The 16,872-nt window shown below is 40.8% G+C and overlaps 1 protein-coding gene across 1 annotated transcript in view; it reads left to right on the top strand.

Annotated features, from left to right (window-relative positions):
* The window catches only part of HORMAD2 (HORMA domain containing 2), a 599,551-nt gene extending 584,219 nt beyond the window's left edge, over nt 1–15,332 (top strand). The window contains exon 9 of the mRNA XM_086943209.1: nt 15,047–15,332. Coding sequence (XP_086799335.1) covers nt 15,047–15,142 — 96 coding nt within the window. The 3' untranslated portion in view covers nt 15,143–15,332. The remainder of the gene's footprint in view (nt 1–15,046) is intronic.
* The last annotated feature ends 1,540 nt before the right edge of the window (nt 15,333–16,872 follow it).

Here is a 16,872-nt window from a genome sequence, read left to right as displayed (position 1 = left end):
CTGTAATTTTTCTGCAAATTCTTTTGTTTGTTTAAATCTACATCAAGTTCAAAAGCAATTTCTTCTAACTTTTCATATCTGTTTTTTGTTTTCCATGTTATGTTTTTACAACTAAATAACAATTCATCATTGTTAGGATCCAGTCCTCTTTCTTTGGCCATGTACAGGTAGATCACCTGACACTGAGCCGGGGGGGGGGGGCTTCTGTATATAGGGACTTCCTACTTGTGTCTCATTGCTTGGTTTTGTGTTCCTGTCGTTTTGGACCAGTTCTGCTTGGATTTGTTCGGCTCTTCGGATCAAGCTCTGCCTTCTGTGGGGATATTAAGAAGCTTTGCCTTGCTGACCGGCGGCTGCCGGTCGGTGTTTTTATTCCCCGCCCCTTTCAGGAACCCGCGTTCTATTTTTGCTCTTCTAGCGAATGTTACCTGTAACTCACCTCCGACTTCAGTGGTTCCGCTAGCCCCTGGGACTCCTTCAGCATTTCTGCCCGGATTTCGGATCTGTACGCGGCTGCGTGCAGACTACTGTGCAGAGTCTTCCGGGGTTTGTTGCAGCCAGTTTCCTTTGTTTTGCCCTTTTTGGTTCTTTTTACAAACACTTTGGGATTCCGGTCACTGAAGTAGCGTTTTTCCTTAGTTAGTTAGTCTAGGTGGGGGGGCCTTCTTCTCTAGACTTCGTGCCTGCTTTATGAACACTTGCTGAACTTTACAAGGGTTTTTTTTATGTCCGTTGACTTTTTCCCCTTCGTTCAAGTCCTACATTGTTTGCTTGGATTTGGTCTTGTGGCGTGTGGGGAAGCCAACCACAACTACTACTATACAGCATCCGGAGACGGTTCTTCGGTAAGAGGGGTCTTTTGCCTAGGGGTATCTGTTACTGTACTTGGCCATAGAACGTTTACTTGTTGGGTTATATTCCCCTTGATGTGTCCCTATTGAGCTGTTCTCTTTCTGTCTCCTGCTACAGGTGCGCTCATCAGTCTGACGGGATCAGCCTCTCCGAGAGTCCAAAGGCTCCCTTGTCCTTTCTTCCCCCCTCCCTCTTCCAGCATTCTAGTAGTTAGTGCCCTGTACACTACATCGGTGCACTCTGCTAGGGCGAGGGTAGGGGATAGGGATCAGCATCGCCTCTGCAGTATTGGGCTCTGTTGGATGGCCGAAGTGACAATCATCCTGGTATGCCTTCAGACTGTCAGTTCCAATTGTACCAATTATTAATTCCTCCAAATCTGCTTTTAATTTACCAACATCAAGTAGTTTATATTCTAGAGAACTCTTTTCTGGAGTTCCAGGATCAGATTCTGCACCAACTGTGGTTTTACATGCCAGGCTTTGATTAAAAGTTAAATCAGGCATCATTTTCTCTCGATGCAACTCTGTTAAATCTTAATAAAATATTTCAGTTACTCTCTATTTCAGTATTTATTGGGACTGTTAAAGCTGAATGTCTAATTTCTTTTTGATCAAAAACTGGAAGAACAGGTCCAATCGTTACTGATACTGTAACTGCTTCCATGCTTTTAGTTAACTGCTGTATTAATTCATTTGCAGAACAAATGTATTCTGAAGCATTTGTTAACGGAAAATCCTCACACCTTTCTGTTCTAAATTCACTTCTCGGGGTTTAATTTCTTCGAACAGGAGTTTCAGTAAAATTACTATTTACTGGAGATACACTTGAGTTTCGTTCTATTTCTACTCTTTCAGGAGATTTGCTTCTTTCAGGAGTTTTAATTTGATTTATTTCAGGAGATTGTTCATCAATTATTTCTCTGGGTGGGGCACTTGGGGAAGTTGGGATAGTTGGGGAAGTCTGGGCAGTTGGAGAAGTCGGGCTGTTGGGGAAATGGGGACAGTTGGGGCAATTGGGGAAGTCCATGTACAAGCTGGACGATAAGGTGATGGTTTCTTAGTGTAAATATCTTCTAAAACTGGATCTTCTGAATCACTTTCTTCTCTAGTATTATTTTTCCTTTGGGTATGCTTTTTTCCAGAAGCCTCTTCAATTAGTCTTACTGGGTACAAGCCATCACACATATCTGCCTTTCGCCAACTACGCATTCTATCCTGATGTGTTTCTGAATTTATTCTTTTCGGAATTCCCCTACTCTCTCGTTCTAATTCATGCATCTCATCTTCCCATTCAACTAAAGCTTCAAATTGTGTTGGTCTAGGATTTGGTACAAGATCCATCATTCTTTCTCTCAATGTTTCTCAAAACTGCTATATTAAATGAACCATCTTCTGGCCAGGCTAATACACCATCGTCTTTTGTATATTCCATCCAATTCTCAATCCAGAGCCAAGTATGGTAACCATATTCACCTAACATATAGGCTGCAGGTGTTTTATACTTATGAATCAACTTTCCGCGACGCGTTTCAATTTTCTTGTCAGTTTAAATTTATTTTTCAATTTCTGAAACCATGTAGGCTTCTTTTACTGTTTCATATAATAATATTCCATATTTCTAAACGTTTTCCTTTACTTCCGAAAATATCGTAATAAGGAAGTTGTATTTCCGCAACACCAACCAATCCGTGCGCGAAACTCACTAACAAGCCAATCAGGTTAAGCTACGTCAGTACTTTGCTCAACCAATAGAATTTTCTGTTTTTCTAGAAGAACCAATCAGCTACGAGCTTGTTTAATCACGTGAGACAATCACAGCGCAGCACTGATGGCGTATGCTACCGCTGCAGAGAAACTGCTCCGTCTCTCGCTCCTTACTCTGACCCCTCCTTTACAAGGATTTTTCACAACGCCATATTTACTAAACTTTCGATGTAATTCGGTTAATAACTTCACAAATAACAAACCATTTGTCTGTTTTGCTAAAATAAAGTGATAGTTTTTACAAACACACAGGTATTCTTTACGTGAAATAGACGACGCTATTCTCACAGAATATTTTATTCGCCGATAAAGTAAGTAACTTACCCCACCCTTCTAGCATGTAATATCAAACTCGTTTCCCTCCAAATGCACATACAGAGATTTTTACACCTCCTTAGAAACAACTTGGAGTTTCACTTAATCGAGTATTACAAAACCATCTACGCACTTTCATACGGAACCCCTAACCACTCATACATGAAACTTTAGCAGGACTGTTAAAAAGGAGGTCCACAGCATTCAATTAAAATGAAGTATTTATTTAAAAGTTGAAGTGGAAAGCACAGCACAACTGGTAGCAGTCAGAAATCCAGTAAACTGCTCTTCGTGGAACCTGGAACCTGAAATGTAAGATGCAGGAAAGCATCACTACATTCCAAGTTCCAGCTGGCAGATAACAGAGTATATACACAAGAAAAACAGGGAAAGACAGAATGTAACACATCTTATCCCTAAACAAATTAATTAATTCAAAAACTTGCTGGGAAGTCTTTTAGGTCTAATATTATTTTTGACTCTGGAAGCAATAGATAAATCGCTTCGCCCAACACTGTGAGGAGAAACCTTTAGATTATTAAAATTATGTACAAGATTACCATGGTTTAAGTCTGAATGAGAAAACTGTGAATCATGCACAACATTGAGATCACAACACTTAGCAACTCTGCGAACATTCCAAATTCTTCCATCTTGAGTGACAACACTATTCTTAAAAACTTTAACCACTTTGATGGGAGGATAAAATTTAGAGAACCCTTTGACTAAAAATCCAGGTTTCTCGATCCTCACCCACTCTCCCACCACAAAATCAGGGACTTTGACATTCATTTTAGAGTCAAACAATGTTTTCATTTTGTGTTGCTTGCCTTCAACACGTTTAGCAATTTTCTCACGATTAACCAAAGAATTGCCTTTATTAAGTTTTTTGATCCACCACGGACAAATGTCACAAGAAGGTTCCCTACCCCTAAGAAGCATGAAAGGACTCACACCAGTGACAGAATGAGGAGTAATGCGATACGTCCATAATCTCTTCCTCACAAGCTCCAACCAATCTCCACCAGATGAAACAGCACCATGTAAACATTCCTTAAGAACACGATTAAAGCGCTCTACCTGCCCATTCTCCCTAGGTTCATATATGATGTTTGATGTTGCAATTATTAAGAAATTCCACAATATCAGAAGAAACAAGCTGCGTTCCATTATCTGTGACAAAAGTTTTGGGAGCTCCCTCGCGGGAAAAAATCTCCTTTAAAAATATAATTATCGCTTGAGATGAAGGACTTCCAACAAACTTAATCTCAGGCCACTTAGAGTGATAATCTACTATGACCAAGGCATAACGTTCATTGAGAGGAAGATGTTTGAAGGGACCAGAGATATCAAAAGCTACCTTCTGCAAAGCAAAACTTGGCCAAGGCACTGGTTTGAGAGGAGCTGAAGACACATGTAACATTTTATCACTATTTATGCATTGCGGGCATTCTCTTACCATTCTGTCAACCATTTTATCAATGCCCGGCCACCAAAAAATATTCCTGATAAGACGTTTCATAGAAGACATACCTATGTGTCCTTGGTGTGACAATAACAAAATTCTCCTTTGTAAAGAAACTGGAGGAATAATCTTACCAGCTTTGAATAATAGACCACCAAACTCCTCAATTTCAGAATAAACCTGACAAAAAGGAGCTAGCTCTACAGAAATCTTTTTCTCTTTGGGCCATCCTTCCTTTACATACCCAAAAATCTGCTGGCACAAAACATCTTTACTCAATTCTTCAAACCACTCTTCTTCTTTTAAAGACAAAAACTCTTCAGAAACACAATCATTAATAGAAGTAACAACATCCTCTTCTTGTTCAACAACTGAGATATTATCATCATCACAAGGCAACCTTGAAAGAAAATCAGCCGTGACATTGGATTTCCCAGGGATGTAAATAATCTCAAAATCATTCTCTTGAAGGCGAGAAGTCAAACGGGCTATTCGTGCAGTAGAATTCCAGCCACCTCCAGGAGATAAAATCCCCACAAGAGGTTTATGGTCCGTTCGAAGAATAAACCTATTTCCCCACACATAATTGCGAAAGTGCTCAACAGCCCAAATACAAGCCAGAAGTTCTCTTTCTATTACAGAATACCTCCTTTCTGTGGAGGACAAAGTTCTGGATGCAAATGCAACGCACCACTCTTCTTTACCTGAATGTTGACTAAGCACACCACTCAAGCCATATAGGCTGGCATCTACAGTGATAATACATTTTTTGCTAATACAAAACGATTTAAGAGTGGGTGCATTAACAATCTCCTCCTTAATCTGTCTGAAAGCAAGATCTTGTCTGTCAGACCAAACAAAATTAGTTGAACTTCTGGTCAATTCCCTAAGCGGTTCCATTTTCGTGGCGAAATTGTGAATAAACTTGCTATAATATTCGCATAAACCTGCAAAAGACAACAACTTCTCCTTATTGTCAGGGGCAGGAGCCTTCACAATGGCATCAACCAAGGCCTTCTTAGGGACAACACCATTACCAGAAAGAGTATGTCCCAAATATTCCACAGACTTACAAAAGAATTTACACTTGCTGGCTTTGAGTGTTAAACCGAACTGTTCTAGTCTGGAACACACCTCTCTAAGATGACCGTCATGCTCTGAGTAATTTTTTGAAAAAACAAGAATATCATCTTGAAAGCATTTTACATACAATCCCACATCTTTAAAAATATGGTACATAGCTCTCTGAAAGACTGGAGCAGCTGAAGCCAATCCAAAAGGCATCCTCTTGAATTGGAATAAGCCATGAGGGGTGATAAAAGCAGTGAATTGTTTAGAATCTTCAGTAAGCTCGATCTGGTGGTATGCAGATCTCAAATCTAATGTGGAAAACACGCAAGCACCATCCAACATGCAAACCATTTCATTGATGTTAGGAAGTGGATGACAATCAGCAACTAAATTGGAGTGAAGTGCCCTCAAATCCACACATAATCTGATACTTTTATCTTGTTTGAGTGCCAAAACAATGGGAGAAACCCATTCAGAGGACTCTACCTCCTCAATTATATCGTCTTTAACCATAGTATGTAGCATATCTCTGAGTTCATTTCTAACACTAATGGGAACTCCTCTTAACTTTTGTCTAATAGGTACAGCATTGGGTTTCACTTTGATCCTATGACTGAATCCTTTTAGTTTCCCCAGAGTATCGGAAAACACCTTTGGAAAATGTTTTGAAAAATCAGTGGGAGTAGATAAGGAATTGGAATCAACCTCAGACATTGACACAGCAAGAACAGAAACAGGGTCTTTCAATCTAGGATTCAAAGTGATCCCCAGTTTGGCTTGATCGCGCCAACCCAGTACATTTACACCTTTGTAGGCAATATATAATTTGATATCGGCAGAATTACATTTGAAAGAGATAGATACATTTTTTTTAAAAATTTTTTGAAAACCTTTATTATGCACTGTCAGAGAACAAATACGGGCCTACAACCAACCGGCCGGCCTCGAGACTTCGTAAGCTTTGTAGCAAAATATACTTCAACTCAAAAACACGTCAGTACATAAAAGCATACAACATGTGTTACACGAAATTCCACGTGCCACCGAGTGCCAGGAGAAGTTAAGGTTAATTTTCAAATGATTTTTATATATAAGGAGATACAGAAGCTAGAAAGGATCAGTGTACAAAAAGTCCATCTAGGAAGTAAGCGGGCAACGTCTTTCAGTGAAATCCAGCGAGCAGTAAACATAGCCAAAATGGCGGCACAGGGATAACACAACAGGATGAAGAAGCACGAAGAATGGTGCACGCCAGCCGCCACCCATCTAACACCAAACCACCCCACTGACCCAGGAAGAAGCAATAAGAAAAGAATAAACCAAAAGAGAAAAATAAGGCCCATAGAAACAAAAAGCGAACCAAAGAAGACCCCCCACCCAACACGCATGCAGAGGCTATGGCCTACTCCCCCCCTAGCAGTGTGTCTGTCGCCCCAAAAAGAGAACCCGAAATGTAGAAACAAGTAAAGAGAGAAGAGAAAAAGAATTCCATTACATCAGAGGAGTGCCAAGCAAATATACTTAAAGCAATCAACGTGCGCAACCACGATCGCCCATCCCCGAGCCCCAAGACCAATACAGAACCAACACCCCACTACCCGGCATGTGCATTATAGTCCCAGCAATAAGAACTTCAGCAGGCAAAGAAAAAAGAAGCAGCCTCAACCCAGCCCCTTACGGTCCATTGTGCCAACAGAGTCCAACTGCGCGATATCCATCCCTGGTGGGGCAAACAGACGAGACGACCTCAGCGGAGCAGGACGCTGACCTCCATGAATTGTCCAACACAAAGCCCAGCATGTTGCGATCGCACCAGAAGGAAGACCACGCAGCAGTAGAGCGCCAAGAAAAATCAACCCAAGCAGTAGCACCAGTTTCGGGGGAAGATGACAAGTTCCACCAGTAGACCCCAATAAGGCTGCCATACACGTTTCTTGGAAAAAGTTCCCACTCCGCCGCATGAGGCCATGAGCATCAGACGTCTTCCAGGCTAGGACATGTAGCGACTCGGTGGGAGCAGGATCCTGCGCCGGCAACACAGCTGTGGACAGCGGAGTAGACAATCCGCAGTGGTAGGGCATAGGATGTGGCACAGCGCCCAGCTCTCGCAGGCAAGCTTGGTCGGTCGGTGTCACACTGGATGAAATAGCGTCCAGGCGGTCCCCCAGGTCTCGAGCGATAGTGCGTTGGGCAGCACGTAACTCACCCAGGGCTTCCAAAACGTCGATAATCCGCAGGGGCGCCTCAGGGAATAAGGGTGCAGCAATTCCCTGTGCGTCGGGCATATCAGCAGAAATCGGTGCTCGAGAATGAGCGCCGTCATCCCAAGGGACCAGGCGATCCCCGAGTCGCCGCTGCACACACTGCTCACAGGCGTATACCGAGTCCTGAAGTTGGACGCCATCACCTCTTACTGTTAGCCGAGTACCCCGCCGGCGACCACCGCAACACAGCCAAACAGGGGGCACAGGGGCAATCCAATCCATTCCTGCACCTCTCACGATGGCAGGGCAATGCAAACAGCAAACGGGCTCCAGCAGCACCCTGGGGCAGTCTCTCCCCAATAGCGAGTGGGAGCTCTCTAAAATGGCGGTCACTGCGTCGGATGAAACAATGTAGCGAGAATTGCCGTCTGGGGCCGGGGCGAGGATAGATTGTAGCGTTCTCAGCTTTGGAGGCAGCTTGAAGGGCAACGGAGCAGGATGGGCTGCCGCGGCGAGGAATCAAAGGCAGCAATCGTTCTCGGCCGTCAGCGCCGCCCAGCCCGAGATGGCTGCTGTTGTTGTTCTCAGGGTCGGCCACACAAGCAGAACAAAGACCCGGGCTCTGCCGCGAGGCATCAGAGGAGGGCGAGGGCGCTCCGTCACCGTTACTGCCCGGAACGCGAAGGTAAGCACATCCTTAGAACCGGGTTCGTCTCCCGACTCCGGTAGCGCCGGTCAGATTCAGGATCTCTGGCAGGATAGGGCAGGAGACGGGAGGAAAGCGAGAAGGTCGGCGGAGCCGAGGAATCAGGCGGCCATCGTGGCTGCTAGCTAGGCTCCTCCCCCGATAGATACATTTTTTAATACCAATAAAGCCAATTCTAGAACCATTAAAATTGTAACCCAGAATATCAGGTGCGCATAAAGTATTGATATTTACCAAATCTCCAAATATTTCAGTGCAATATTCACATGTAATTATTGTCCATGGAGAACCAGAATCTGCCATCAATTCCAAAACCTTACCCAAAATATCAACTAGACATTTAGGAGGAGGTATTTTGTCAGTCTGTAAAATATCAAAGGAATCTTCGATGGAAACAACTATACCAGATTCCATAACTTCTGGAGCACTCATACTCTCATCAGAAACACAAGAAACTTTACCATTAGGAATTCTAGATGAAGGAAAAGATTGTCTCCTAACATTGTTAAAAGATTTGACTATATTTTTGCACATATTGGAAAAATGTCCTGAACACCCACATTTGTTACAATGCTTGTTAGTGGCAGGACATTGCGGAAAAGAAGCAATGTGGTCAGGATTCCCACATCTGTAACAAAAAAATATTTCTTGTTCTTAGCATCATTTTTATAAACACACAATTTTTTTTGTTCCTGAGATTTTATCGTGCTGACTTCACTGGTAGAAGTAGAAGGACTAGAGGTAGTGACTTTATCTAGAGATTTGATCCATTTATCAGATTGTTCAAGAGCTTTGGCAGTACTGATAGTTGTTTCTAAACTTGGGTCCCCCAAATTCCAGAGTTGCTCCTGAACTTTCTTGCTCTTCACGTGCACAATAATCTGGTCTCTGATCATTTCGTCAGTCATCAGACCAAAGTTGCAATGTAGGGATAATGCACGTAGAGCAGTAAGAAAGTCATCGAAACACTCATTATCATCTTGAACCCTAGTATAGAATTTGAATCTATTAAGTGCTACACTTGTGACAGGTTTAAATCTACCTTCAATTCTTAAAACAGCTTCATCATAAACATTAGCATCACCACCAGACCTAACAGGTGGTAAAGTTCTAAAAACTAACTGTCCTGCTGAACCAAGACAATGTAAAAATATATATTTTTTTCTCTCTGCAGACATGCGCTCTCCATCCATAGCTTTGAGGTAAGTAAAGAATTACTCCTTCCATCTTGTCCACGGAATAGGTGGCTCACCTTTGGTTTGCAAATATTTGGATGGAGGATCAAATTGCATTGTCAAAGTCAATAACAACAAACTAAATAAAATATAATGTAAATAATCCAAACCAAAACAAAAATGCAGTAAGAGGAAATGAAAGAAAGTAGTTTGTTCCCTTATAGCTTTCTCTTAAAATTCGAGCTGAAAAGACTTCTTTTTAAAAAAAAAATAAGAATGCTGCAGATGTAAGGAAACTAAGTAATTTCCAAAGTTAATCCAAAGAAATAGGTGCAACGTCCATAAAAATCCAGTAGATGGCAGGCAATCGCCACTGTCACAAAATAGATTTCCAAATGCCAGAAATTAGTAGTTCCAAGCGCAAAATATCTTTCCTTTAGAAATAGATCCAAGCTTAAAATGCTGTTACACTTTAAATGAGGTATGCAAACAATAGAAATCGAATGTTGAAATGCATACACACCAACAGTTTAATTTTAGAGTTAAACGCTGGAAATGCCCAAATGATCGAAAATGCCTGCAACACTCTAGCGCTAAAATGAACTTTACAATTTCATGCGCAAGGATAGCTAGGCGCCCAAAGTCATACCTGTGAACAGCGCCGAAGTAAGTGCATAACACGTTTCCTTCTCCGGTGAGTTAATCACCATGGAAACGAACAAAATGGCAGAGACACGTAAAATTACGTGCGTGATGACGAGAAGGCGCGTTCTGGTGCATGCACACACAATGACGCGCACACTGACGAAAGATGCAGCGTCGGGTAGAATGTTGCAAAACTTGACTGGCAAAGTGACGAAAATAGATAAAAATGTAGAAATCCGGATCAGTAAGTTGGAAAAATCTTCGAAATCACGGGAGAGTAGAACAGCACACAGTTTCCAGCATAGCAAGGTAAAAAAAAAAAATCCAAATAAGTTCCTTTCGTGGATTCGATGCAATATCTGCTCCTGTGCTTGTTATTGATGTGGCAGAAAGATGTCCTGAGTCCCTCGTCGCCAATGTTAAAAAGGAGGTCCACATCATTCAATTAAAATGAAGTATTTATTTAAAAGTTGAAGTGGAAAGCACAGCACAACTGGTAGCAGTCAGAAATCCAGAAAACTGCTCTTCGTGGAACCTGGAACCTGAAATGTAAGATGCAGGAAAGCATCACTACATTCCAAGTTCCAGCTGGCTGATAACAGAGTATATACACAAGAAAAACAGGGAAAGACAGAATGTAACAAGGACTCTAACCAACCAAAAGAAATCCTGATTCGCCAGTAGACAACACTTCCTTACCCTTCACACAAGCTCGGATAAAATTCTACTACTCTTTTCACAGTGAGTTTTAGAACAGAACAAAAGTAGTTCCTATACTCAAAAGCTACGATTTCATAGACAACCCTCACTACGCATTCTACCTTTCACACCTAAATTCCCTAAACTTGTGCTGTACGACCACAACACTAGTGATATATGACAATACCACTATTTTGAAACAGAACAAATGCACTGTGTAACCTCACTTGTCACACTACTCTCATGCCGGCACAACTAGGAGTTTTCACACTGCTGGAAAAAACCTTTCGACTACATATAACAGCAAAACAAATTTAACATGTTTTAGAAATGCAATCCTATGCAATTACCATGTAGCATGTCAGTTACCATAGAAACCGTAACTCTGCTACCAAGAAATTGATCCAGCGCTCCTATAGAAAAGCTGTCTCATAAACACCATCGGTCACCTCAATACTCACCATATTTTTCTAAACACATAAATCTAGGCCCATAACACCAATGGGACAATTTTAGAGCGACTGAATCAGGTGGTTTGATTTAGAAGACTATTCACAAACTATTTACATGTATATTTACATACTGCAGTTTAAATCAAGCCATATAAGGTGGATGGATCAACTAATAGTAACTAGACCATGAATAAACAAGACCAGCTTGTCGTTTCAAATCTAATTTTTATTTACTTTATTCTCATAAAGAAAGGTCATTTAGAATTATTTAAAAGTTTATTTGATAAGCAAATAGGAAAGCAGTATTTTATTAGAGAAACAAAATTAGAACTGTAATTCAGAAGAAAGCTCAGAATCATGAATTATTAATAAACGTTTGTTTCCATTTCCTCCAATCTACTTCCCTGTCTATCTCAAACTTCTCCTAAAAGGGAAGAATAATATATCTGCTGTCTTTACATGCGCCAAAAGTCCAACAGCATAACACTGTCTCTGGATTCGGAAAGCAAGAGTTTTTTTCCATAAACACAATGTCAGACTTTATACCTTTTTTACTAGCTTATCTTACTAAATTTTAACATTTCTTCTCGAACTCTCAGTTTTCATTGGCTGATCCAGGTCAGTCCACATTAGATCATACGGCTCCTGACCACATTCAAGCTTTACATAAGCTCCATTGTCTTTTCCTTACGTGACATTCGGCTTCTTCAAAAAGTAACTTTCGTACGAGTTCAGAACATTACTTCCGAATCTTGGGAGACACTTTCTCTTCCTGTCCTTGGGCCATGTGCATATTCTATTCAATGTCGTTTGTACAGCAAATATTTCCATCGCTGTGTATTGCAAGGCTCCGCTCTGGACAAGGCTTTCTCGTCTGCGTCTCTGTCAGCCATATTTTTTCAGAGCCAATTTAGGCCTCACTTCGGAAACTATTTATTAAACAAACACAAGACATCAATTAATTAAAGAATTGAAACCCATTCTGTTACCCTCCCCCTTTGCTAATTAACATGGTTAATTATGTTACCTAGCTTAGCACAAAAAGGCAGCTTTATATTTACTTTTGCTTAACGATTCTGGAACTCTGAGCATTTTGTCACAAAAGACATAACGTAAGCAACATAAAATAAGCACATGCCATTATTATAAAAATGCTGCATTAATACTGACAACAACAATAGACAAAGTTAGTTTTATTATTTTTCTTTTTGCAGTTGCAACACAAAGCATGTTAGTCCCACGTGTAATCCCATGATGAATGCATCTTAAACTAAGTTGGTTAATGATCACTCCACAAACTTATTAATAATATTACATTATTAGGAGAGGTTAACTTTGCAAGTCAGAACAAAATGTTGTTCTTCATCTTGCTCCATCAATCCCATGATGCTGATCTCATTTATCCATCATTCCTATGAAGGTCACGTTCATCTTAACTACCAAACTCTGACACATATATATATATATATATATATATATATATATATATATATATATATATATATATATATATATATATATATATATATATATATATATATATATATATATATATAGGATGCATAATACACAGTGTATTTTGATTTGATTGAATAGTATGTTTGTCATGACTTTCATTGTTTAATGTAATCCATAGTGACTGACTCACTCCTGTATCTTCCCTTTTTAGACCCCTGAGGAAGGGTCGCCCAAAAGACCCGAAATGCATTGGGTGTTGTATAAAGCATTCATTGATTAGGATTACAATGTGAATTACCAAATGATCCAATGTAATCATGAAGTAACGAAAATGAGCATGAAACAAAGAAAATAAAAAACATATTGGAATCAAAAAATTTCTTGAACTCATCATTGAATCCAAGGATAAGATTGTGAAGAAACAATCGTGTTTCAAGTGAAAAGTGCCAAAATCTTCGTGCCTGGAGATTCCAGTCACACACGATCCAGTAAACAGCGTTTTTGCCATTGGGTGCCGTATAGCTCCGTGAGGGTTAGTAACCGAATAGCACAATGGGGTTGCATCAGGGCATGCAGACAGCATGATTGGTCATCAATCACAACACACTACTGTATTCGGACATGTCTCTATATTAACAATGACTGACAACACCATAGAGTATAGCGTGAGATGACCGCTCCAGCTTCGGAGTTTAACGCTGACACATACAGGACACTGTCAGCTAATACCCATCGCTAGTAACGCCAAACAAGTTTAGCGCTCCAGCTGCCTCCTTGCACGTTGACGATATCAAGTCAAGTCGTCATCGACTGCCGCCCACTGTAACACGTGACAGGAAGTATAGCCTCTTAAGCAGTACCATGGGGCTTCTCCTTGGTACCTACATGGCACCAAGAGGGACAACTAGTTGGAGGCGCACTACCCTTGACGAAGTAAGGAGGGCATAGGGGAGGCGGTTTGGCTAGTGAAAAGTGTGCGCGATTATAGCGCACCTGCCACACATGTTTGTCTGGACGATTATGTGAAATGGGAAAACCTGTTTCTCTTCGCATTTCATAACCAGTATGTGGTGTGTGTGCAAAAATGCTCAATCATGCGATGTATATCTAATTCTTTACCTATAACTATAACTTTCCAGGGAGTCGCCCTCTCCCCTCATGCCACTTCTAGCGGTACACTAAGATAAACTCGGTAAGATCTGCCGAGTGGTTGCGATGACATTACATGCGTTCATGCTGGGATTTTTGCAAGTCTGTGTCATAAGCATGATTTGTTCACATAGCCTAACAGGAGTAAGATTACGACACCCACTTGTACTAGTAACAGGTGTAGTAACAAGCTATACGATTTGTATATAGATAGAAAAGGATTTAGTACAGGGTTCCGACAGTCCTGATGAAAGCCTGTAGCGATACGCAATCCAGTAAAAACTTGTCGACCTTTTTGCAGAACTGAGGGGTGCCTAATACACTCACTTCACCACCATCCATTGATAGAGAGATACCTTTTAACCCTGACAAAGGAATACAGGAATAATGTTATTATGAGGATATCCCTTAGATAGTTTTAGATTTTTTGAGCTGCACTCATTTTTTCCAAGATCCTTTTCTGTGTGTTTGTATTGTCTTCACCACCCTATTGCTCCACCTCTAGCTTTGGTCTAAAAGGTTGTAGCAGCCCTATGATGAAGCATGCCACAACTTGTGGGTGAGGGCAGTTTTTACAAAGCACTGTACTTTGCTATACTTTGCATTTCTTCTCTAAAAATTGCGATTATATAGGCCTTACTTCTCTATGTGTAATGATGGGAATATAATATCAATGCCAAACAGGGGTCTGTGGTCCCGATACTTATCTTATAGCTGCATCAGTGAAGAAAGCGGACAAGTGAAAGATGACAGGAGCATATGAGGAATATCCTGTGCCCTGATTGGATGATGGACTTTTTCTTCTTTTCCTTAGGTGTTAGGGGAAATGAAGTGTTTGTTCAAGATGACTATTGTAAATAAAACAAAGAAAGTGTTGCATAATCCTCGCCTTCGGGTCCTGACATAGAATTGATGTGACATATAATCAGAACCTTGAAAGAGAGTTTTATCCAACATGGGTTATTTTAAGGTTTCTCTTTGTTTGGTTGACTTTGAAATTACTTGGAACGGACTCTTTACTGTTTCCCCACTTTTCACAGTTTTGGCCTAGGTAGTAGTAACTTGTTTTTTTACTTTTAACTTTTGCAGCGTCTGGAATTTTCGTGCAGTCAAGAGGAAGGAATAGGCCCGAGGAAGCGCAAGGTTAGTGAACCAGAGATGGACCTGACAGCCAACAAACACTAAGGACTGTGCTCTGTTATAGACATGCTACTCGTCACAGAGCTCGATGTATGCACTGGATACATATTTCTGAGTGTTGTAAAATATTTACACACCATTATTATATTAACGTTTTAAACTCTCTCAGACCTGTGTGTACGTTAGTGCGTTTTACTCATATAATTTTGTGTCAAATATAAAATATTCCTAATACAATATAGACTGCATACGTGCCTTTTGTTATGGTTCTGAGCTTCTACTTTGCCCTCACGTCATGATTGAATGTTCTTTTTTCAATATTCTTCTCATTTATCTGCTAATCTTTGTTAAACATATTTAGATGTCAGCACTGAATAGGGTGTCAGGGATCACTGATTATAGATGTTTTGTGTGCATTTTGAGTGGACATTTATGTTCATTTATAAAGCAGCTAATTTTTATTGTTGTAGCTTTTTGTAAATGTGTTGCAAAATAAGATGTGTATGTATGTGGCAAAAACAGAAGAATATTAGCAATATCACACTTTGTTTATGTGGAACTGAGGGGGCAAGTATTAAGAAAGAGGTCAACACAAGATTAAACATATTGTTGTACCATATGTTCTGCATCGCAGGATCATTATTGATAGACTTACATTTTAGAATAAGTCCCAGCCCTGCATGGGATCCCTGAGCACCTCCTTTACCATAAGACCTATAACAAACATAAATAAATCGTAAGAACTGCACTGCACTGTGGTCCTGATTTAGAGTTTTGCAGATGGCTACTCATTACAAAAGTGATAGATATGCCATCTGCCTTATTACAAGTGCATTGTATCCTAATGCAGTTGTAAACATATGAGCAGAACACCTGTCACGTTTGTGACGTTGTACCCATCTGCCAAGATTTAAAAAAAGGCCTAAAGTGCCATGTAGAGTAAACAACAGCAGTCAATCTAAGACCAATTTCCCAAACTTTAAATGTTATTCCACTCTTTTTAAAAACAAAGTTTAAATCTTCTGAAGAGACGTATTAGTGACAAACTTTATATTTGAAATTATTGACATAAGGAGACACAAAAACACTGATCACGGCCAATGTAGTTCTACTACACTATCTAGCATCTGTTTGTTCTGTTGTCCATGTTGGGTTTTGCTTTAAGTTCTTCACAGCATTGCGCTTTAGGTGATATAGTTTTCAGGCACAGGTATTGTTAAAAGCAGTTTCATCTGTGTTTTTAATTATGGGATTCTAGGAAGTGATCTATATTTACTGTAATGCTCAAAATCAGATTGCTTTACAATTTAAAATAATTATACTTTCATATCATCTTCATTGCAGTGCCCCCTCCCCGAAATAGTATCGGCCCTATGGACCCTACCTATCCTCTTGGGCCACTTATTTAAATAAAGGGGAGGGGGGCCATGTGGCCCACCTTGCCAAGTCTTAGTAGGCCAAGAGACCCCATCTCCTAGGGCCACTCTTTTAAATAGAGGGGAGGGAGACGCTTGTGGTCAGGCAGATTTCGGTCCCGGCCGGGGACCCCATCTTCTGAGGCTCTGTGCATTTTTCAAGGGTAGGGGGGACATAGACCACCTACCCAGGCAGATTTTAGCCCTGGATAACCATCCCCATGGCCCAGTTTTATTTTTCAGGGAGAGGAAGACCCACGGCCCCCCTCCTGAGGCCAATTTTGGCCCTGGGGACCCCATCCCCCGGGGCATGGCATTATGTTTAAGGCTTCCGGTGTTCTATTTTTACAGATAAATACA

The sequence above is a fragment of the Lissotriton vulgaris genome, chromosome 11, assembly GCF_964263255.1.
Source record: "Lissotriton vulgaris chromosome 11, aLisVul1.2, whole genome shotgun sequence".
In the NCBI taxonomy this organism is placed as follows: domain Eukaryota; kingdom Metazoa; phylum Chordata; class Amphibia; order Caudata; family Salamandridae; genus Lissotriton; species Lissotriton vulgaris.
The sequence above is the reverse complement of the archived record's forward strand: the minus strand, read 5'-3'. Positions and strand labels throughout refer to the sequence as shown.